Source organism: Engraulis encrasicolus, chromosome 11 (genome assembly GCF_034702125.1).
Source record: "Engraulis encrasicolus isolate BLACKSEA-1 chromosome 11, IST_EnEncr_1.0, whole genome shotgun sequence".
Classification (NCBI taxonomy): domain Eukaryota; kingdom Metazoa; phylum Chordata; class Actinopteri; order Clupeiformes; family Engraulidae; genus Engraulis; species Engraulis encrasicolus.
This window is the reverse complement of record NC_085867.1, coordinates 23,955,045-23,973,663: the sequence shown is the minus strand read 5'-3', so window position 1 is coordinate 23,973,663 and position 18,619 is coordinate 23,955,045. Positions and strand designations below refer to the sequence as shown.

The 18,619-nt window shown below is 41.2% G+C and overlaps 1 protein-coding gene and 1 long non-coding RNA gene across 3 annotated transcripts in view; both read right to left on the bottom strand.

Annotated features, from left to right (window-relative positions):
• Positions 1-5,190: 5,190 nt before the first annotated feature.
• Positions 5,191-10,360, bottom strand: LOC134458864 (uncharacterized). Its single transcript, XR_010036669.1, has 3 exons — positions 10,128-10,360; positions 7,375-7,511; positions 5,191-5,386 (listed from the first exon to the last, which is right to left on the bottom strand). It is a non-coding gene; the product is annotated as an uncharacterized LOC134458864 (long non-coding RNA).
• A 2,929-nt stretch (positions 10,361-13,289) lies between these two features.
• Positions 13,290-18,619, bottom strand: part of myo5b (myosin VB) — a 104,677-nt gene continuing 99,347 nt past the window's right edge. For both annotated transcript variants that reach the window (XM_063210236.1, XM_063210238.1), the window contains exons 39-40: positions 17,504-17,584; positions 13,290-16,661 (exon numbers count right to left, since the gene is read on the bottom strand). In XM_063210236.1, the coding sequence (XP_063066306.1) occupies positions 16,497-16,661; positions 17,504-17,584 (246 nt within the window). In that variant the 3' untranslated portion in view covers positions 13,290-16,496. The remainder of the gene's footprint in view (positions 16,662-17,503; positions 17,585-18,619) is intronic.

Here is an 18,619-nt window from a genome sequence, read left to right as displayed (position 1 = left end):
GAGACCTGTTCAAAAAAAACTTTTTTTGTAATTTTGAAGCCAATTGCTGTGATTCCCATTCTCCAAGGTGTGAAATGGCCAGACATAAAATTATTTTGATTTTGGACCATGGGAAGACCTGCCTCAAGAGCCATAAAGATTCAATGTTTATTTTAATCAAAAACGCCTGACATTTGGCCCCATTTTGCCTAATAACTTCACAGCCATTTGTCATAGAACATTGTGGGTGGTGTCACCTGAAAGCTGACAATATTTCCTTTCAGATGATACCCAATATGTCAGTATCGTGCACAGTTATAGCTGACTTTAAAGCAGAAATGTGTTAAATTTAGGCGAATTTTGGTGGTTTCAGCTCAAACAATACTCAATTGGACCCCAGAAAGGTTTATTAATTCACCAAAGTATAGTGCCAAATTCAAGTCTGAAAGAAAATATATTTCCTAACATTTCGTATATTGCCAGTGACACATCCTGAACTGTCAGAACATCCTGTGCTGTCGGAACACAATATTGGCCTAATGGATCCTGATTTTGTTGGTTTGCCCACAAAGAAATTATCAGTCTATAATTTTAATAGTAGGTGTATTCTGACATGGAAACATAGAATATCAAAAAGCAAAGTAAAAAGTAACTTAAAAAAATATTTATTGATTTCTATTACATTGAGGGAGAAAGGCATTTGACCCCCTGCTAACTATTAAGAGTTCTGGTTCCACAGACCACACTGTAAAAAACAATTGCATGTTTTAACTTAAAACTTTAAGTTAACCAGCTGCCTCACAGATTAAAGTTAATTAAAATCGTTATTGTGAGTTGTGTGCACCTTGTCAAAAGCAGAGTTGTGAGTCATCATGTTGTTACACTTGCGGTTGTTTCAACTTAACGGTTCAAGTTAAAAATTCAGTGAGCTTGAGTACTCGAGTCGCAATGACTTTGCAATTATTGTTAATTCAACTTAGTTGTGCAAGTTAAAAATTAAGTGAGCTTGAGTACTTGAGTTGTAATGACTTTGCAATTATTGTTATTTCAACTTAGTTGTGCAAGTTAAAAATAAAATGAACTTGAGGACTTGAGTCTCAATAACTTTGCACTTATTGTTATTTTAACTTAGTTCTGCAAATTAAAAATAAACTGAAGTTCATAGTAAAATAACAGAAAACTTTTCTTCACCCAAAATATTTTATTATAGAGCAACATGTAAAAACAATTACACAACAATACAACAAACTATACACTTCATAGTTAGCTGGCACACCTCAAAGTTTGCAAAACTTATGCATGAAAAAAAAATTAATTGCTTAGCAAAACTGTAAAAGAATTTCACAAATGTTTTCTGCTATGTTTTTAGTATTACATTTAGTAATGTAAACAAAACGCAGCAATACAACATAAATGATGCCGATACGTTACAAAACCAACAAGGAAATATATATTTAAAGGAGAAAATCCATTTTCCATACTTAACGCTCTTCTCTGATCTGAGATTAGTTCATTCAAGCATCTTTATAGCCTTTGCATGTGCCCACAATCAGTCGGGTGTAGTAAAGATGCAATGTGTAAGATTTTTAGTTTCTTTCCAGAATTCATGCAACCCATTCACTAATGTTACCTTTTTCATGAATACTTACCCACCACGATCAAATTCCAAGTATTCATTATGACTGGGAAAATTGCACTTTTCATACATGAAAAGGGGGACCTTCTCCATGGTACGCCATTTTGAATTTATAGAAATAGACATTTTAGCTGCAAAAATGACTGTACTTGGGCCATAATAGAAAACGTTTTTTTACTTTAAAAGTTTTACTTGGTAAACGTTCGTGAAAAGATCAAATTTGGCAATAGGCAACCCAGTTTCAATGAGCAGCATAGTTGCAGTACCTTTTTTGACCATTTCCTGCACAGTGCACCTTTAAATGAAATGTGGCAATTTTCTACAGATTTACTGGGGGCACACAAAGGCCAGAGAGGAACGTCTCAGATCAGAGAAGAAGTTCAGTAAAACGTGGTGAATTGTTTTATTAAACAAAAAACATGCTAACGTTGGAAATTTCATAGTAAAATGATACTGTTATTAACAGAGCATTTCAAAAGGTGTTGATCAGCAAGTTGTGTAGCTCTGGCATCTAAACATTTTAATAAGGTACATCATTCAACATAGGAAAGGATGGATTTATGTTACAACATAGTTCAGTATGAAAACATGGTCGACTGATCTTTTAAGTGAAAGTGCACATCAATGCTTGACATTTCTAAGTAACATGGTACTGTTTGCAACCGGGTTTGTAAAATGGTGTGAAGAAAACATGTTTGAGCCATATATCCATCGCTTCCTATGTTGTTGTCTGATCTGAGACGAGTTCATGCAAGCCACTCTGGTCTTTCTGCGTGCCCACAATCAGTAAGGTAAAGTAACCTGATTTTGTAGCTGCAGACTGACAGCAAGAAGGCACAAAATACCAGAAAGGAACCCATGAAGTCATCTCAGCCAGAGAACACAATTCATAATACATACAAACATTGCACTGTTCCTTTGCATAAAAGATTACATAAACGTTTACATACCCTCAGCAGCCACAACCCTAAGTATAACTTACCACCCCCCCTACCCGTGTAACTTAAATGATAACTTCTGCCAATTTTGACATACAGTTGTAATGCTCACACTACCCTGGACTTGTCAGTACCTGAGATGTTTTCCCCCTTCAAACCTTTCAGAGATCTAGGTCATTGTAATGGGGGCAGGCGTTTGTTTACATTAAAAAAAAAAACATCTCAATTTATTCCCAATAACATCCAAAAGGTTATGCAACATTAGCAGACAACTAGCAAATGGCGATACCTTTTGGAATCATATTTGGAGTAGGCCTATGTTAATAAAATTTTGAATGTAAACAAAATTTGTCCCCATTAGAATAGCTCAGATCTCAGAAAGGGCTGAGTCAAAAAATGCAGCATCAAGTGAGAGCAGGCAATGACAAGTCAAGGGTAGCGTGAGCAATACAACAGCATATTGAAATTGGCAGAAGTTATAAGGCAGTGTTTCTCAATCTTTTCTTAGGCGAGGCACCCTTTCAATTCATGAAGAATCTCAAAGCACCCAAACCAACAAGCCGTAACCTGGTATTGCATCCGATACCACACAAACTTAGATAAGTAACACATTTGGAGACGTTCAAAGTTGCAGCTTTATCTTCGACAGGCTATGTGTAGGCCATACTGGGGTGACCTAAATTTACTTTATTGTGTAAATAGTGGATGAAAAATGTAAACGTAAATGGTGGATGAAAGATTCCACTGACTAAGCATTAATTTAGACAAATATGTATTATATTACATAACTTATTTATCTATTTAGGTCATTTTCACATTCCGTCAGCCACGTTTCCGCGGCACCCCTGAGGGGGGTGTTTGGCACCCCAGGGTGCCATGGCACCACTGTTGAGAAACACTGGTTTAAGGAATAGAAAGGGACACAAAATGGCCCTGAAACACTCAACTGAAGTGTGTGTGTGCGTGCGCGCCTCTGTATATGCACATGCACACACAGTGCCTAGACTTGACTAACATACCAGGTCTACAGCAGATGTCTTCCATGTGGCAGTTGTTGTGGAGGAAATCGTTGTGCTACACAATTTTAAACGATATGGCAACGGTGTGGCCTTGCTGTTAGGCATAATATATGCGGTTAACCTGCAGTGTCCGAGCGCCATGAAGTACGTATTCGTTTCTGCAACGTGTGGTAGTGAAAATACAACCAGACAACGCCTCAGCTCGAGTCCACAACTTCCGAAACAAGCTGCTGGAAAGGCTCCCTCCTGGTTGACTTCGTAGCTAATCAGTTCTCCAAGTGTGTCACCATGGGCCTTGAGAAGGAAAAAATTGTGAATGTTTAGAACATGGGGGTGAAACTCTAAGGGACAAAATCTAAATCTGGGACAAAGTTGCGGGTCAAACTCAAAATGTATTAAATAAAAAATGGGCTAAAATTGCACAACCAGGCACTTAATACTTAGAGGCAAATTTCGCAAGTACCCATTCCCATTATTTAGAGTACCAGTAGTTCAAATGTAGCCTGGTTCACACCAGACGGTTTATGTGTAGCTTCAGCTCCCCCTGGCGGAGCAGAGCTACACACACTACCGTCTGGTACACAGCCATAGAGCACGCTCCGTCTCCAACCAGAAAATAGACGGAGCATTTATTGCTTCTGCACGGCCTCCTCACCAACAAATTCCTTCAAAAACCTTCCTATTAATCTTTAAAGAGTCAATGTAGTCTCCAATCTGTCTTGTGACTCCTCAATGTGAGTTACCGTTTATATTTCAGAAATAAATGCTCCGTCTATTTTCTGGTTGGAGACGGAGCGTGCTCTATGGCTGTGTACCAGACGGTAGTGTGTGTAGCTCTGCTCCGCCAGGGGGCGCCAAAGCTACACACAAACAGTCTGGTGTGAACCAGGCTAGTTCAAATGTGCCTGTGCATATTCTCACACTACCCTGGACTTGTCAGTACCTGTTCTTGCTTATATTTCTCCTTGTCAGTCGCTTTGGTCAAAGGCGTCTGCTAAACGTTATGTAATATAATGTAATGGGCTGAGTCGAAAAATGCAGCATCACCGGGTACTGACAAGTCAAGGGTAGCGTGTGCAATACAATAGCATATTCAAATTGGCAGAGGGTTAAAGGGTTAAATAAACCATCTATCTACAGAGTTTTGTTCATCTAGTGTGAGGTTGTTATTTGTGAAGAGTTCTGTGAAAACATCTTAAGTTACAAAAAAATTTGCTTTAGCCATCAGTAAAAACTAACACAGTATGTTAAGGGTGATAATAGTCCAACACTAGAAAAAAACCCAACAAAATTCTGGTCTTTCCTAGAAGGAAGCTCACGCAATGGTATCCATCTAGTGGTGTCAAACTCAAGTTCACAGTGGGCCAAATCTAAATCTGGAACAAAGTCTTCAGCCCAAAATCTATATGTACTGAATGAAAAACAGGTTAAAATTGTGCAAGCATGCACGTCCCTGTACATATTCCGTTGCATATGAGGGTGAGATATTACACTGGCCTGGGCCCCAGTCATTTGCCTGTGACACACTGAATTGTGTGTAAGTCAAGACATCTGAAATTATCTCGTAAGCCAGATTTTAGCCCCGTGCCTGAGTTTCACACTCTTGATCTAAAGAACATTGGACTAATTGGTTAATCTCAAACGCTAGGTTGTCTTTGGTATACCTGTCGTTCAGAAAACATGGCCGGCCATCTCTCCATGCTGTCGGCAACCATGGGTTGATCCCCAACTGTTTCTTTACGGCGAAGCGAGAAAGTAGCAGACATCACTTCATCCACTGTTGTGTTGTCTGGGTCTTTCTTCATTACCTCCATCTGAATGTAATTGCACAAGCACAAAGTCCACATGCTATGACAATAGTCTTCAGACTTTAGAGCAAAGTCAGTACACAACAGTCAATACACTACATACATACAGTGCTCATAATACTAGCAGTGCCTTTACAAAGGTGAGTAAATGTCAAAATTCTTCAAGTAAATTGTACTTTAAAGAGCATTTTTTTGTGGGACACTGCACATTATATTTCAAAGCCAGTACTTATTCAGATTTGGAAAGGTAATTCAATTTTGTGACATTTCATAGAAAGTGAAGAAATGTTTTGTTAAAAAAAATAGCAGTGTTGACTTCGGTCTATGTTGGAAACTCAAAAATGTTCTGTACCTACTCACAAATTCTCAAAAAATTCTACCTTGCTGAGCATGCTTAACTAATATTTTGTTGCATAACCATGGTTTCTAGTAACAATTTAGCATCTGTGTGGTCCATGTAGTCAACCAACATCCGGCAACGGTCCACACGTATTTGCAGCTCAGCGTAATTGTATTACAGTCCACATTCCTCTGCATGCCATGTCTTGATTTTGCCTCACCAACAGCAGGTTTTTTTTATGTCACCCCACATATTTGCAATGCTATTAAAGTGGTGGTTCGCTATTTTAGACATTAAGCCCTGTTTGTGTGACTTCTGGGGTGAAGTAGAGATGTTCTCATCACAATTTTGACATTTGGTCCTGAACGGAGCATTTTGGGGATCCAAGACTGCAGCCCCCCCGCAACTTACATTGACTCAATGGAGCACTCAAGCAATTGATCATACAATGGCTCTGCAAACGAAATGTCTCTGCAAACGAAAGTTTTTAATGCCATTTTATGACCGATTGCTTGAGTGCTTCCATTGGAGTCAATGTAAAGGTGTGGGGGAGCTGCAGTCTTGAATACACAAATGCTCGTTTCAGCACCAAATGTCAAACATTGAGAACATCTCTACTTCACCCCAGAAGTCACACAAACAGGGCTTTAAGTCTAAAATAGCGAACCACCACTTGTGCTGGATGCTGTTTCTCTGTAACCAAGATTTTGCTAGCAAGCACAATTATGGTACCAGACAAACAGCATACTAACGGAGTGGCCAGCACAATTCCCGGACAACATGTGGGCTGACAAAAAAATGCTACTTATGAGGCAAAACCAAAAAATGCAGAGGTATTGTAGAATTTAGTACAATTAAGCTGAGCTGCAATACCTGCTGACGGTTGCCAGACTTTGGTCGACGCCATGCACCACAGATGCGAAACAGTGCAGAAACCATGAAGATGCAACAACATATTAGTTTAAGATGCTCACCAAAGCTGAATTTTCAAGAATTTGTTAGTTCGGACAGAACATCGAGTTTCCAAATACAGATGTAAACAAACACTGCTATTTGTTTGAACATTACATGTCTTCACTTTCCGTGAGATATCATAAAAAGTAATTCTTCGCTTTGAAATAGAATGTGCACCGTCCCAAATGCATTTTGACATTTACTCACCTTTGTAAAGGCACTGCTATTATTATGAACACAACAGTAAGTGCATACGGTGTACTCCAGGGATGTCAAACACACTGACAGGGGCCAAATCTAGCCCATACGGTCATTCTATTTGGCCTAAGAGATCATTTCAGATGTGATCATTTAAGTATGGTACGTGTTTGCTCTATTTTAGCCCATTTTTACTTCAGTAAATTATTGTCAGATTTTGATTTTGGGGTCACTGTGAATTTCAGTTTGACATCTTTGGTGTAGTCCATCACTGAACCCAGAATAATCGGTGCCATGCGGCTGCCTTCAGTGAGATATTGTGTTACACAAATACGTTTTGATTCCTTGAGATCTAGACAGGTACAGTATTTTTGGAAAAAGAAAAAAGCGCCTAAAGTGTTAAAGTGCTGTACCTTGTAGATACACAGGAATGGTGTGTGTGTGTGTGTGTGTGTGTGTGTGTGTGTGTGTGTGTGTGTGTGTGTGTGTGTGTGTAATATACCTAAATGCCCCTCCATCACTCCAGCATTTTGCCCTTGTGGAGAATCCGGACAGTAGTTTGACTTCTTCAGGTTCGGTCACTTCCCTTTTCTTTTGTTGACCAGGACCTCCGGGCATTCCACTGCACTGAGTTTTTGCCTGAGTGCATACAAAGAAACATTTCATTTCATTTCAAACTAATTGCACGATTGCATCATTAATTAAACTATTCTTGGCCTTGTTTACAAGTGCAGAGGGTGGCCCTCTTGAAAAATGGCTTGGATTTTGGGTGGTAAACGCCATTAGCTGATGGGGTGCATTCTAATGAACATCTGTGCCAATTTCCATACTTGCATACCAAAGTGAACCATTTTGTGGTGATTTTGCATGTATGCACTCCACTATATGTTGGGAAAGGCACAAAGGTGGATGAAAGACAGTCTCTAAACCAGGCGTCATCAATGTGGTGCCCGTAGACCAGCTAGCCCTCCAGGAGCTTCTGAGGTGCCCAACAAGAATGTTAATAAACAGTCACGACTACAAGATTTTAGACACAGTTAATGCATTTCTTAATATGAATATGACATTATTTCTATAGCCTATAAAAACATTTCCTTATAAGCAAATTATCATTCAATCTAGTGTGATTTAGGAATGATGTCAAGACACCAGCACTAGGATTTTGAACAAAAGTAGCCCTCTGACCCAAAGAGGTTTGGGAGCCCTGATCTAAGCACAACCGAGAATGGAATTGAGAGTGGGCGACCTACGAGTAGTGAAGGGCATGGCGATTCTTTCGCGCCAGTTCGTTCTCTTCGTTCAGTTCTGCTGAGGAATTCGTTCGTTCACAGTTCGTTCAGTCGTTCATTTTGATTACGTCACGCCACAATGCAGGAGAGCAAGGGGTGAATGACGAGCGAACTAGTTCAGTGAACGAGAGGAGGAGGGGGGCATTCATACTTCGTCTGTGTGCTTCTCATGCCCAAACATATCAACTTAACTCATTTTGCCTAGTTATATTATTTATTTAACAGCAGCACACATTTAAAAAAGCCCAATTACAAGCTGTTTTTAACCAAAAAGTATGCCTTCGTCTCTGCCACGTTAAGTTGTTTATTCGTGGTCATGGAGACTGTTGCTTGCTATGCGCCCAGGCTGGTCTCTCGTTCGCGGGCTCAATACAGTTCGTTCTCGCTGTGCTGTATAGATCTAAGGTGCTCCTCGTGTCTAAACATATCACCTGAAACCTATTTTGCAGATTAATTTTATGTATTGAACAGTATCACCCATTAAAAAAAGAATAGAATATCATTTACAAGTGGCATTTCCAACTAGAAGTATGCCTTTGTCTCTGCCACGTTAAGTTGTGTATTCGTGGTCATGGAAACCATTGGCTGCAGTTCACTGGCTCCTCGTTCAGGAACGAGAGCTCAGCTCGTTCAGAGCTGTGAACTGTGGACTATGTGAACTGCTGAGCTCTTCTAAATTATGAACTAAATACCCGGTATGTGTACAAACTCTGGTAATATTAAGATATCACATTAAGAGATAAAGTGGTGCCCCTTTGCGCAGATTAAAATGCTCATTGGACGACCACTTCTGCTACTGTCTGACTGACTAGTGACAGACCGGTGATTCACCAACGAACGAAGTGAACGAGAGGCGGGGAACTAGTTCGCTTCGTTCACTTCAAAGACTCGTTCAAAACGAACGGTTCGTTCGTGAACGACACATTACTACCTACGAGCCGTGGGGCTTTTCCTTCTCCGTTGCAGCCACTAGAAGCGAAGACTGACAATAAGAACTAACAATTAGGCCTACACCCGAAAATGCTTCACAGCGAATTGTTAATTTATTTTAAAAAGTAAATATCCACAACAATGTTTCACCCATGAAGTAAACTTCAGAACTCACTTTTCCATTCACGTTACCTCGACAGAATAATCACACGTAGCGAATTAGAGCTCTAGTCAACAAAGCCAAACGCCCGCCAAAATACCCAGCAACTCGACAACATTGCTAACTCTGGTAGGTGCTAGCAAACTCCAATAAACGAAGTGTCAAGTCAACCCGAATCACATTTTTCCCCCTTCAAATAACTCTCGTCTCAGAACAAATTGAGATGCCTGTCGTGCCTCGAATATCCAGCTAATATAGGAACTAGGGCTCTAACTAGCTTTAGCAATTAGTCTACAAGCACAGTCGGGCGGCATACCCTACAAACTTACACATTTCCTAACTAGCCAGCAGACTTACAATAACTGAGGGGGAACTAGGCAGCGTAACCATTTTCAAAACGTAATTTGCCCCGAGATAGGTCAAGCAACTACCTAGATTCGCCATGCATATGAGGTTGACACTGAATAGCAAACCCCAGCCCAAATTACCCACATCCAGTGACAGTGCTCACAGCCCTGCTAACTAGCTTGCCCCCACCACATACGCACCTAGCGTACATAGATACAATGTATCTGGCACTATCTGCCAAGTTCATATCAGTTCGAATGCAGCACAAACTTTGTTCCCCACTACTAACCAAGAGACGCATCTTAAATATAATGTATTTATCTCTCTGAGAACAGCAATTATTCTTCTGCAGCACCTGAAAATGACAATACATTGCACCTGCAAATACCCTCAGAAGCACCGATACGAGCGTAGCATAGCCTACCAGCATCCTAGAGTAGCTCACGGCTAAAATGTCAAACAAGTATACGGCACAAATGACATGGCTTCCTCTGCGCACAAGTAGCTAAAATGATACAAAACACTTACTAGTTGCGAAATCCTCACGAAAGAGAAGGACATTTGAGCTTCTTCGGGGTGAGTCGACCGTCAGCTACTTCGGGATGAGTCGACCTCGGCTCTCTCTGGCGCGGGCGGCTGGCTGAACTAGGACAGTGCGCGCGTGATCCAAATGTAACAAACGTCTCTGCAAGTTGCGTCAGGGTGGGAGCTGGGAGAGGGAGGGCAGCGGTGCTGGTTGCGTTAGGCCTACTGAACAAACAAAAGACCTACCGATTTTTTTTGTCCCACAAAACACCGAACACCTAAGTCATTATGGACTTCGACTACACCACCATGTTTTATTATTATATTAGGCCTATTTCCCAATTCTAATTATTGTCATTCTTCATGTGTTCCCCTTTTCTCCTTTGGTGCTCATCGGGACTCTTGCTTGTTTCAAGGATATCCAAGATATTGATAAAATCATTTAAATAAAAACTTTATTTGGTTAGGTTACGCCTTATTCCTGGAGTAGCCTAAAGGTGTCAAAAGGATATTGCTATTCAGATTAATCTGGTGCAGAGGTGAGGGACGCCAGCAGGGGGCGATGGAGGTACCCCACTCAAACTTTTAATTGTAAGTTCATTCAACTTCCTTGTGTTGAAAGAACTTATGGGTACAAGTCAAATAACTACAACTCAGACATATGAGTTGAATTTTCATAAATCATTTTTGTATAACAGAATACATTAAATATACAAGTTATCATAACTAATCACTCATATATTTTTTTACAGTGCAGTTGGGCACTTCCAAACAACTCATAATCTGAATTCAAGACACCAGAAAATAGATGATATTTGATAGAAACAGTTAATGAATCAGACACCAAATTCTCCCAGGAGAAGGTACAGGACAAAAGGGTCAGACACTATGAAAATAAAGTTCAATGTCTGCACACTTTGTATACTTAGCACACTTATTATACATGATAATGAAGTTTAGTGTGTGTGTGTGTGTGTGTGTGTGTGTGTGTGTGTGTGTGTGTGTGTGTGTGTGTGTGTGTGTGTGTGTGTGTGTGTGTGTGTGTGTGTGTGTGTTCTGCTGATCTTCTCTTTAGTTCATCTGTCTTATTATCTGGTAAAAATAGCTGTTTTGACTGCCATGGCTTCTATCCTGTTGCTTGCCAGATAGTGGCAGCTGAAACAGTCCATGACTACAATGGCTGAGATCCATTCATCCATGATTTATTGACAATACAACACACACACACACACACACACACACACACACACACACACACACACACACACACACACACACGCACGCACACGCACACGCACACACACTGGCAATGACCAAGTCGTAATGTATCACTATAGGCTCTGTGTAATGTAATAGTAGTGTAGTACTATGGTAGTCTTTGGTAAGTAGTAAGGTAATAGTATGGTATGTCTTTTCAACAACTATTACAGCATTCCACTGTGGAAGTGTGGGCATTATGAGGCTACAATAGTCTGGCTTTATGTTTTATGCTTAGTATAAGCCTGATATTTTGACTGTGTTTTGATTTGCACCCTAAGACTGAGGTAGATCAGCAGTTGTTTTTATATTTCTTAAGGACACAGCTGTTGGTGCTGTTTACTGAAACACTCTTACTTGTGTTTTTGTCCATTACAGCCATGTTCAGGTCCACAATCTAACATCACGAACATCTTTTTACAGCTTCTGGCTCTTTACCATGTTTGGAGAGCTTTTATGCCTGATTTGTTCACCATTTCTATCAACGGGAGACTTTTTAAGTCAGCTGACTATTTTCAGGTGTCTTGAATTCAGATGACAAGTTGATTGGAAGTCAACCCATTTAAGCTACTTTCTGGATTTGCTTTTGATATTCTTCCATGTTAGAATACACCTAATATTAAAATTACAGACTGATAATTTATTGGTGGGCAAACCAACAAAATCAGGATCAATTAGGCCAATATTGTGTTCCGACAGCACGGGAAGAGTAAGCAAGAGATCACGACTTTATATATTGTGTTCTGACAGCTCATAATGTGTCACTGGCAATATATGAAATGTTAGGAAATATATTTTCTTTCAGACTTCCATTTGGCGCTATACTTTGGTGAATTAATAAACCTTTCTGGGGTCCAGTTGTGTATTGTTTGAGCTGAAACCACCAAAATTCGCCTAAATTTAACACATTTCTGCTTTAAAGGCAAATATAACTGTGCATGATACTGACATATTGGGTATCATCTGAAAGGAAATATTGTCAGCTTTCAGGTGACACCACTCACAATGCTCTATGACAAATGGCTGTGAAGTTATTAGGCAAAACGGGGCCAATTGTCAGGCGTTTTTTATTAAAATAAACATTGAAACTCTATGGCTCTTGAGGCAGGTCTTCCTATGTTCCAAAATCAAAATAATTTTATATCTGGCCATTTCACACCTTGGAGAATGGGAATCACAGCAATTGGGTTCAAAATTACGAAAAAAAAATTTTTTGAACAGGTCTACAGTCTGGGTCCAAGGCGAGACATTCACACAGTACGGCTCAGTGGCTCCAGCTGAGGGAAAAACGGCCCACGCTCTCGCTGACTGTGAGGCCTCCTCTGGAGGTGAAACTGAGCCGTTAGGCGGGCGTAGCAGCACGCTCAGTCGCGTATGGGAAAGGAGGCTGAGCGAAGTTCACAGGGCCCCTCGTCAGAAAGCCACAGAGCACCGTTGACTCGTGCATCATGCTTTCACACTCCTGACAGAGTGAAACTGTAAATATCACACATTGTCATTACAATGTATTACCCAGAAAAATGACAGAACGGTAAACAGATCTGAGGTGACGCTTTGAAGATGACTGATGACTAAAATAGACAATTTCTTCAGAAATACAGTGATCCTATAGGCCTACTGTGCTACATGCCCAACAAGCTCATCTAGCCTGGCTATGGGACCAAGGTCAGAAATGACATTCATGCAACTAAAGTAGATCAAAGGAGATTCTGAAAATGAAGGCAGGTAATTTCTGTATTGGTTCCCCATATCAAGGGCAAAGGAACAGCTGAATGAGGATATAGGGGTCCCATGCAAATGGACCCTTAGTTTGTATATAGTTGGGGCAGGTAATACAAGTTGCAACTTGCGATGTTAAAAAATAAAGCTAGTTTCTGTAGGTGATAGTTAAAAGTGTTTTAATGTTAAAATAGCCTTTGGTCACAATGTTTTGTAATGCTGAAAATTTTTTACCAAGACATGTCATATTTACAACTTTCAGATTCATGAGAAGAACTTGATTGTAAAGAAAGACGCAAGTTGTTCAAATGCGTTTTTTTTATTATCATGTTTCTCTGTACAGTTATTGTACTTTTGTTCAGACTGTCCAAGTCATTATAGTTCATTTGCACTTAACAATGAGAAAGTGGGTGGAATTCAAGACAAGTCGAAATCAAAAAGAAATCTTGCGTAAACAACAGTGCTGTTAGTGTTTCCAAGTACAATTCACACAAATAATTCAACACATTTGAAATTTGGCATCTCTTACCTAAAATACAATTCTGCAATCATATATTCACACATAAAAAAACATCTCCAAAAAATAACTTTCAAAAGGTAATGCAAGGAGTAAGGTCCTTACTCCTTCAATGAGTAGAGTAACATCGCTACCTTCATTTTCACTTCAACGGATCTTTGAAGAGCAGACGGTTTGGAATATATACATATTCAAAACACAGATCCAGTTAAAACATAAAAGATGGCACTCTTAACTGAAAAGATTACAAATGTAGTGTTATGAAAGCAATCTGACTATTTGGTTTTATTGGATGTTATACTCTTGGAAGTAAGCTGTGTGACATTAACTAAATAACAGATAACAACATCCCAAATAAGTACCAAATGCAAAACTATTGCTGATGTTTTCATGTATTTTTGATCCATATTATTTTTTTAAAAAGTAGGACTCCAACCATTGCATCCCCTTGAAGTGCAATGTTGTATGAAATAAATACAAAACCAGGAAACAAGTCTACTAGTGTTAAGTGGTGTGAGCCACCTTTAGAAAAAAAGAAAAAAAAACACCTCAGTAGTAAAAAAAAATGTTGGCAAAGGTATGAACTTTACATTCAAACCCATGTGTAATTATTACAGCAAAGCACTGATGAGTAATGGTCCCCAGTTTTTTTGTATTGGCATCGAATGTCTCTTGGTCAGCCAGCAGGTGAATTTGATGATTATTTTTTGGTTGTGACTTGAGGCATGAATGGGTTTAGCTGACACCTTGGTGCATTAGTTTAACCCAAGTCCTGTGATGATCTTTCGGAAGGACGAGCGGGGAGGGGGGATCATCCAGTCAAGTTGAAGTTGAACCATTTGTCCGTGATGAGACTCGAGACGAGAGTGAGCATCGAAACTCAGGAGGAAGCATGCAGCATGAGAGCAGGATCACACTACTAACGTTTTTTTTTTTTTTTTTTAAACCCTGTGCATGTTTGTCACTGCCCCTAGTTACACTCATAATTCTGAAGAAAATAATAATAATAATAAAAAAAACCCATCCCAGCCACCCACTCAAGCCTGGGTGAGCTTTGCTTCGCCTTAGTGGTTTGTACTGCTGCACTGCTGTGGAGCATAAAACATGAACGGAGCATCTTGTAGAAAAAGTTCTGAACAAGGCGGCATTAATCATCACAGGTCACATTCTGCTGAACAGCTTGAGTGTTTGGTGCTTTTATTATGCCATTCTTTGAAGAATTTAACCACACGAGTTGCAGGTAATGAGCCTGCCGATCCTCCCACTCCAGAACATTAAAGGCCTCTGACAAACCTACTGTAGAGTTTATGAGCACCAGCGCTTCTCTTGCTCCAGTCATTGTGCATTTAACTTTTGCGTCGTCTTCTCTTCTCATCTCATCTCATCTCATCTCTCGCACTCGCCTCTCACCTGCCGAAGTACACCTGCTTTGTTACCCTTCATGTACGACTTCAGTTCCTCGTCAGGACGAATATTTCTCATCCTCCCTTTACCTCCCTCCTCCACTCCATCTACAACGTGCAGCATGTCTTTCTTATGTTCGCCTCTCACCATCTCTCGCTCTTTTTCACGTATACAGGCCTTTCAAAGACTGTACACACAGGTAAGCTGCAACGCATTACATTGCGTACAGCCAGGAAAAAAAAGTCTTGGCTGCAAGATAATGAGAAAAATCCCAAATGGGTACAGGAAAGAGGAGAGCGATCCAAACACAATGAAAAAGTTCCAAACTGCTGCATAACAAAAAGACAGAGACTTTTCTTGGAGACGGAGGAGCAAAAAAAAAAAATCCCCAGAGAAAAAAGTAAAAAAGAAAGAAAGAAAGAAAAAAAAGATGAGACGAGGTCTCCTTTGAACATTAATGAGGCAGCAGTGCCAGACACAGCCCCACTGCAATGCAGCCCTTTTTTGGCTGCCTAGAAAAAACTTTTCTTTAAAACTAAAAAAAGAGAGAAGAACCTCTGGATGGATCTCTGCTGTGGAACACAATCAGCAAGGAGACGGCAGCTATCGCGGTAGCACTAGTCTGGTTGTGGCATCGGTTGTGGCATCAAAACCCTCAAAAAACGCCTTCAGCTGATGCCACACGCCTGGCCGTATGCGCTGACGGGTGCCACTTACTGTATATCACAAACCACACAATATCACACCACGTTGCTCTGCGATGTGATGTCAAGCTGCACATGAGAGTTCCAGCATCATTGGCACTATTGGTCTGTGTAGTGTGAAGGGTCTTGACCTCAGACCGTATCAGTATGTTTTGTTTGTGGTCCAGTTGCTTGGCACGTACAAATCTGTGGATTGGGAAAAAAGCCAGCCACCTTACGATTTGATGCACAATGGAGATCTTCCAGTGATTATTATTTTTGTTTCCTTATCCTTGCCAACTCTACCCTCCCCCGAAACCTTTATCTAACAGAAGCAAAACAGCCCAGCCAGTACACCACGAAGTGAGTGTTCGTCACTGCTCAGGAAGAAAAAGAGTCAAACTGCAGAAGACCAAGAAGAAAGATCAACATGATTGTGACTTGGGGGGTGGGGTGCTCCCTCTTGGATAAAGGGCTCTCATGGACAGCTGCCCGGCTGGCTGGAGAAGGTATCTAGACGGTATGTGGGATTTAGCGTTGAGTAGGGGGTCAAACTGATTGGAAAGTCCAGGTTTGAAGTCCAGGTGAAGCAGAAGAGCTACAACGTTCTCCTTTGTACACAGGAGAGTGGTGGCTGGCTGGCTGGCTGGCTGGCTGGCTGGCTGGCTGGCTGGCTGGCTGGCTGGCTGGCTGGCTGGCTGGCTGGCTGGCTGGCTGGCTGGCTGGCTGGCTGGCTGGCTGGCTGGGCGTTCCAAGGGGTAGTAATTGGTGCATTGCTGTGGAGAATGGTGATCAGACTCGTATGAGGAAGTCGAGGTTGAGGGAGGCGGGGATGTGCATGTTCTCCAGGCCGAGTGCGGAGGGCGTGTAGGGGAAGAGCACGGGGAAGGTGTGCTTGGTGTCCACCAGGAGCTGCTGCGGCTGGTTGTGCACGTCGCCGCGGTCCTGCAGGCGATTCTAATGGAGACAAACGGAGAACACAGTGTCACATGTATTACTCCATAAAAAGAGGATGAGTTAAGTTGACATAAACAAGCGTGGCATGGTCACATGTTATATCATAGCAATATGTGTTAAGTCCTGCAGACGGTTCAGATGTAGACACACGGAGAAGCGCAACACAGAGTGTCACATGTCTACTCCGTCAAAATAGAGGATGAGCTAAGTTAACATGAACAAGAGTGGCATGGTCACATGTTATATCATAGTCATGTGTGTTAAGTCCTGCAGACAATCCTAATGGAGACACACGAAGAAGCACACAGACTGTCACATGTCTACTCCGTCAAAATAGAGGATGAACGAACAAGAGTGGCATGGTCACATGTTATATCATAGTAATACGTAATAAAATCCTGCAGACGGTTCAGATGGAGACACATGGAGAAGCAGACACAGAAAGATTAATCATAAAAGAAGGCTCTTAGAACTTGTTTGAGGAGAGAGAGAAGTCTCTCGAGTTGAATAAACAAGTTTTTAATGTGACAACGTTTCGGCCTGTCGGCCTTCCTCAGGTCACGTGTGTGGTTCCACGATAAGTTACATGATAGCAAGATAAATGCTACTTCACGGTTCACCACTTTTTTTTGGTGCTGATGTTTCGGCACTTACCGTTGTTACCGAAACGTCAGCACCAAGAAAAATAAAAAGTGGTGAACCGTGAAGAAGCAGTGTTGCGCTCTTTCTTGTGAAAACTGATGACTGAAGTACCTTGAAAAGCTGCACCTGCTGAAAAAGAAGCCTTCGAGGTGTGCGGGCTCTCACAAAACCTGCCTGCAAGATTAATGCATTGTCCTTACCTGAATGTCTCGAATGAAGGACACGGTGACCCTCTCTTCAAACTCATTCAGTGGAGTGTAGAGATTGAGGATTTTCACAATCTGGGGAAAGAAAAAGAGAACAATGAAAAGTGAGTTTTTTTAATTTTGTTATCGTGTTTGAGTGTTCAGGGGGAAGCACGGTGTATATCAACACATAGAAACCCACTAGGGAGTTTCATTTCCTTATGGGGCCGTTCATTTTGTAGGTGCCTTCCCTTAACCTCAAACATCAGTTTGATGAATTGATTCATATAAAAAGAACCCCCAACTCAACACAAACAATGTAATACAGAGAATCCAATTGTGGGCACCCCCTGTCACTGTGCCTGGCTGGGACAACTGACCCCTTTGTCCCTCCCCCGTCGGCGTCCCTCTCTGTGTGTTACGATCATTGAGAGTAAATAGAATGGAGGCCAAAATTCTATTTCATTGTTGAAGCCAAGTTGGAGCCAAGGTTGGACCCAAAAAGACCAAAAAATGGCCAAATCCCATTCATTCCTATGAGAGACATAAAACCCTGTATCTCCCTTAAATGCCACTCCAGGGGGATCATTTTTCGCTCAACTAGTAGGTCCCCTTGCTCTCCAACTTACCAGGGTGGTGATTTTTTGTGGTGATGTTTTATTTTAGAGAGATATTAAAAGTTAAATTGACCAATGAGCATCAGAACATGGTTTGATTGACCGTTAGAAGTCTTGTTGTTGTCCAATCAGCACCTGCGTTTGGCGTTGCTAAGGTGGCTTCAAAGCGTTGAATGGCAAATAGCGTTGATTTGGCGTCCATTCTATTTACTGTCAATGGTTACGATGCATATGCTACCTCACAGTGTGCTTAGCATGGTCTTGCTACGAGACTGTGTGTAGGCCTGTGTGTGTGTGTGTGTGTGTGTGTGTGTGTGTGTGTGTGTGTGTGTGTGTGTGTGTGTGTGTGTGTGTGCGCGTGTGTGTGTGTGTGTGTGTGTGTGTGTGTGTGTGTGTGTGTGTGTTTGTGTGAGTGTGAGTGTGAGTGTGAGTGTGTGTGTGTGTGTGTGTGTGTGTGTGTGTGTGTGTGTGTGTGTGTGTGTGTGTGTGTGTGTAGTAGTAGTAGTACGCACAT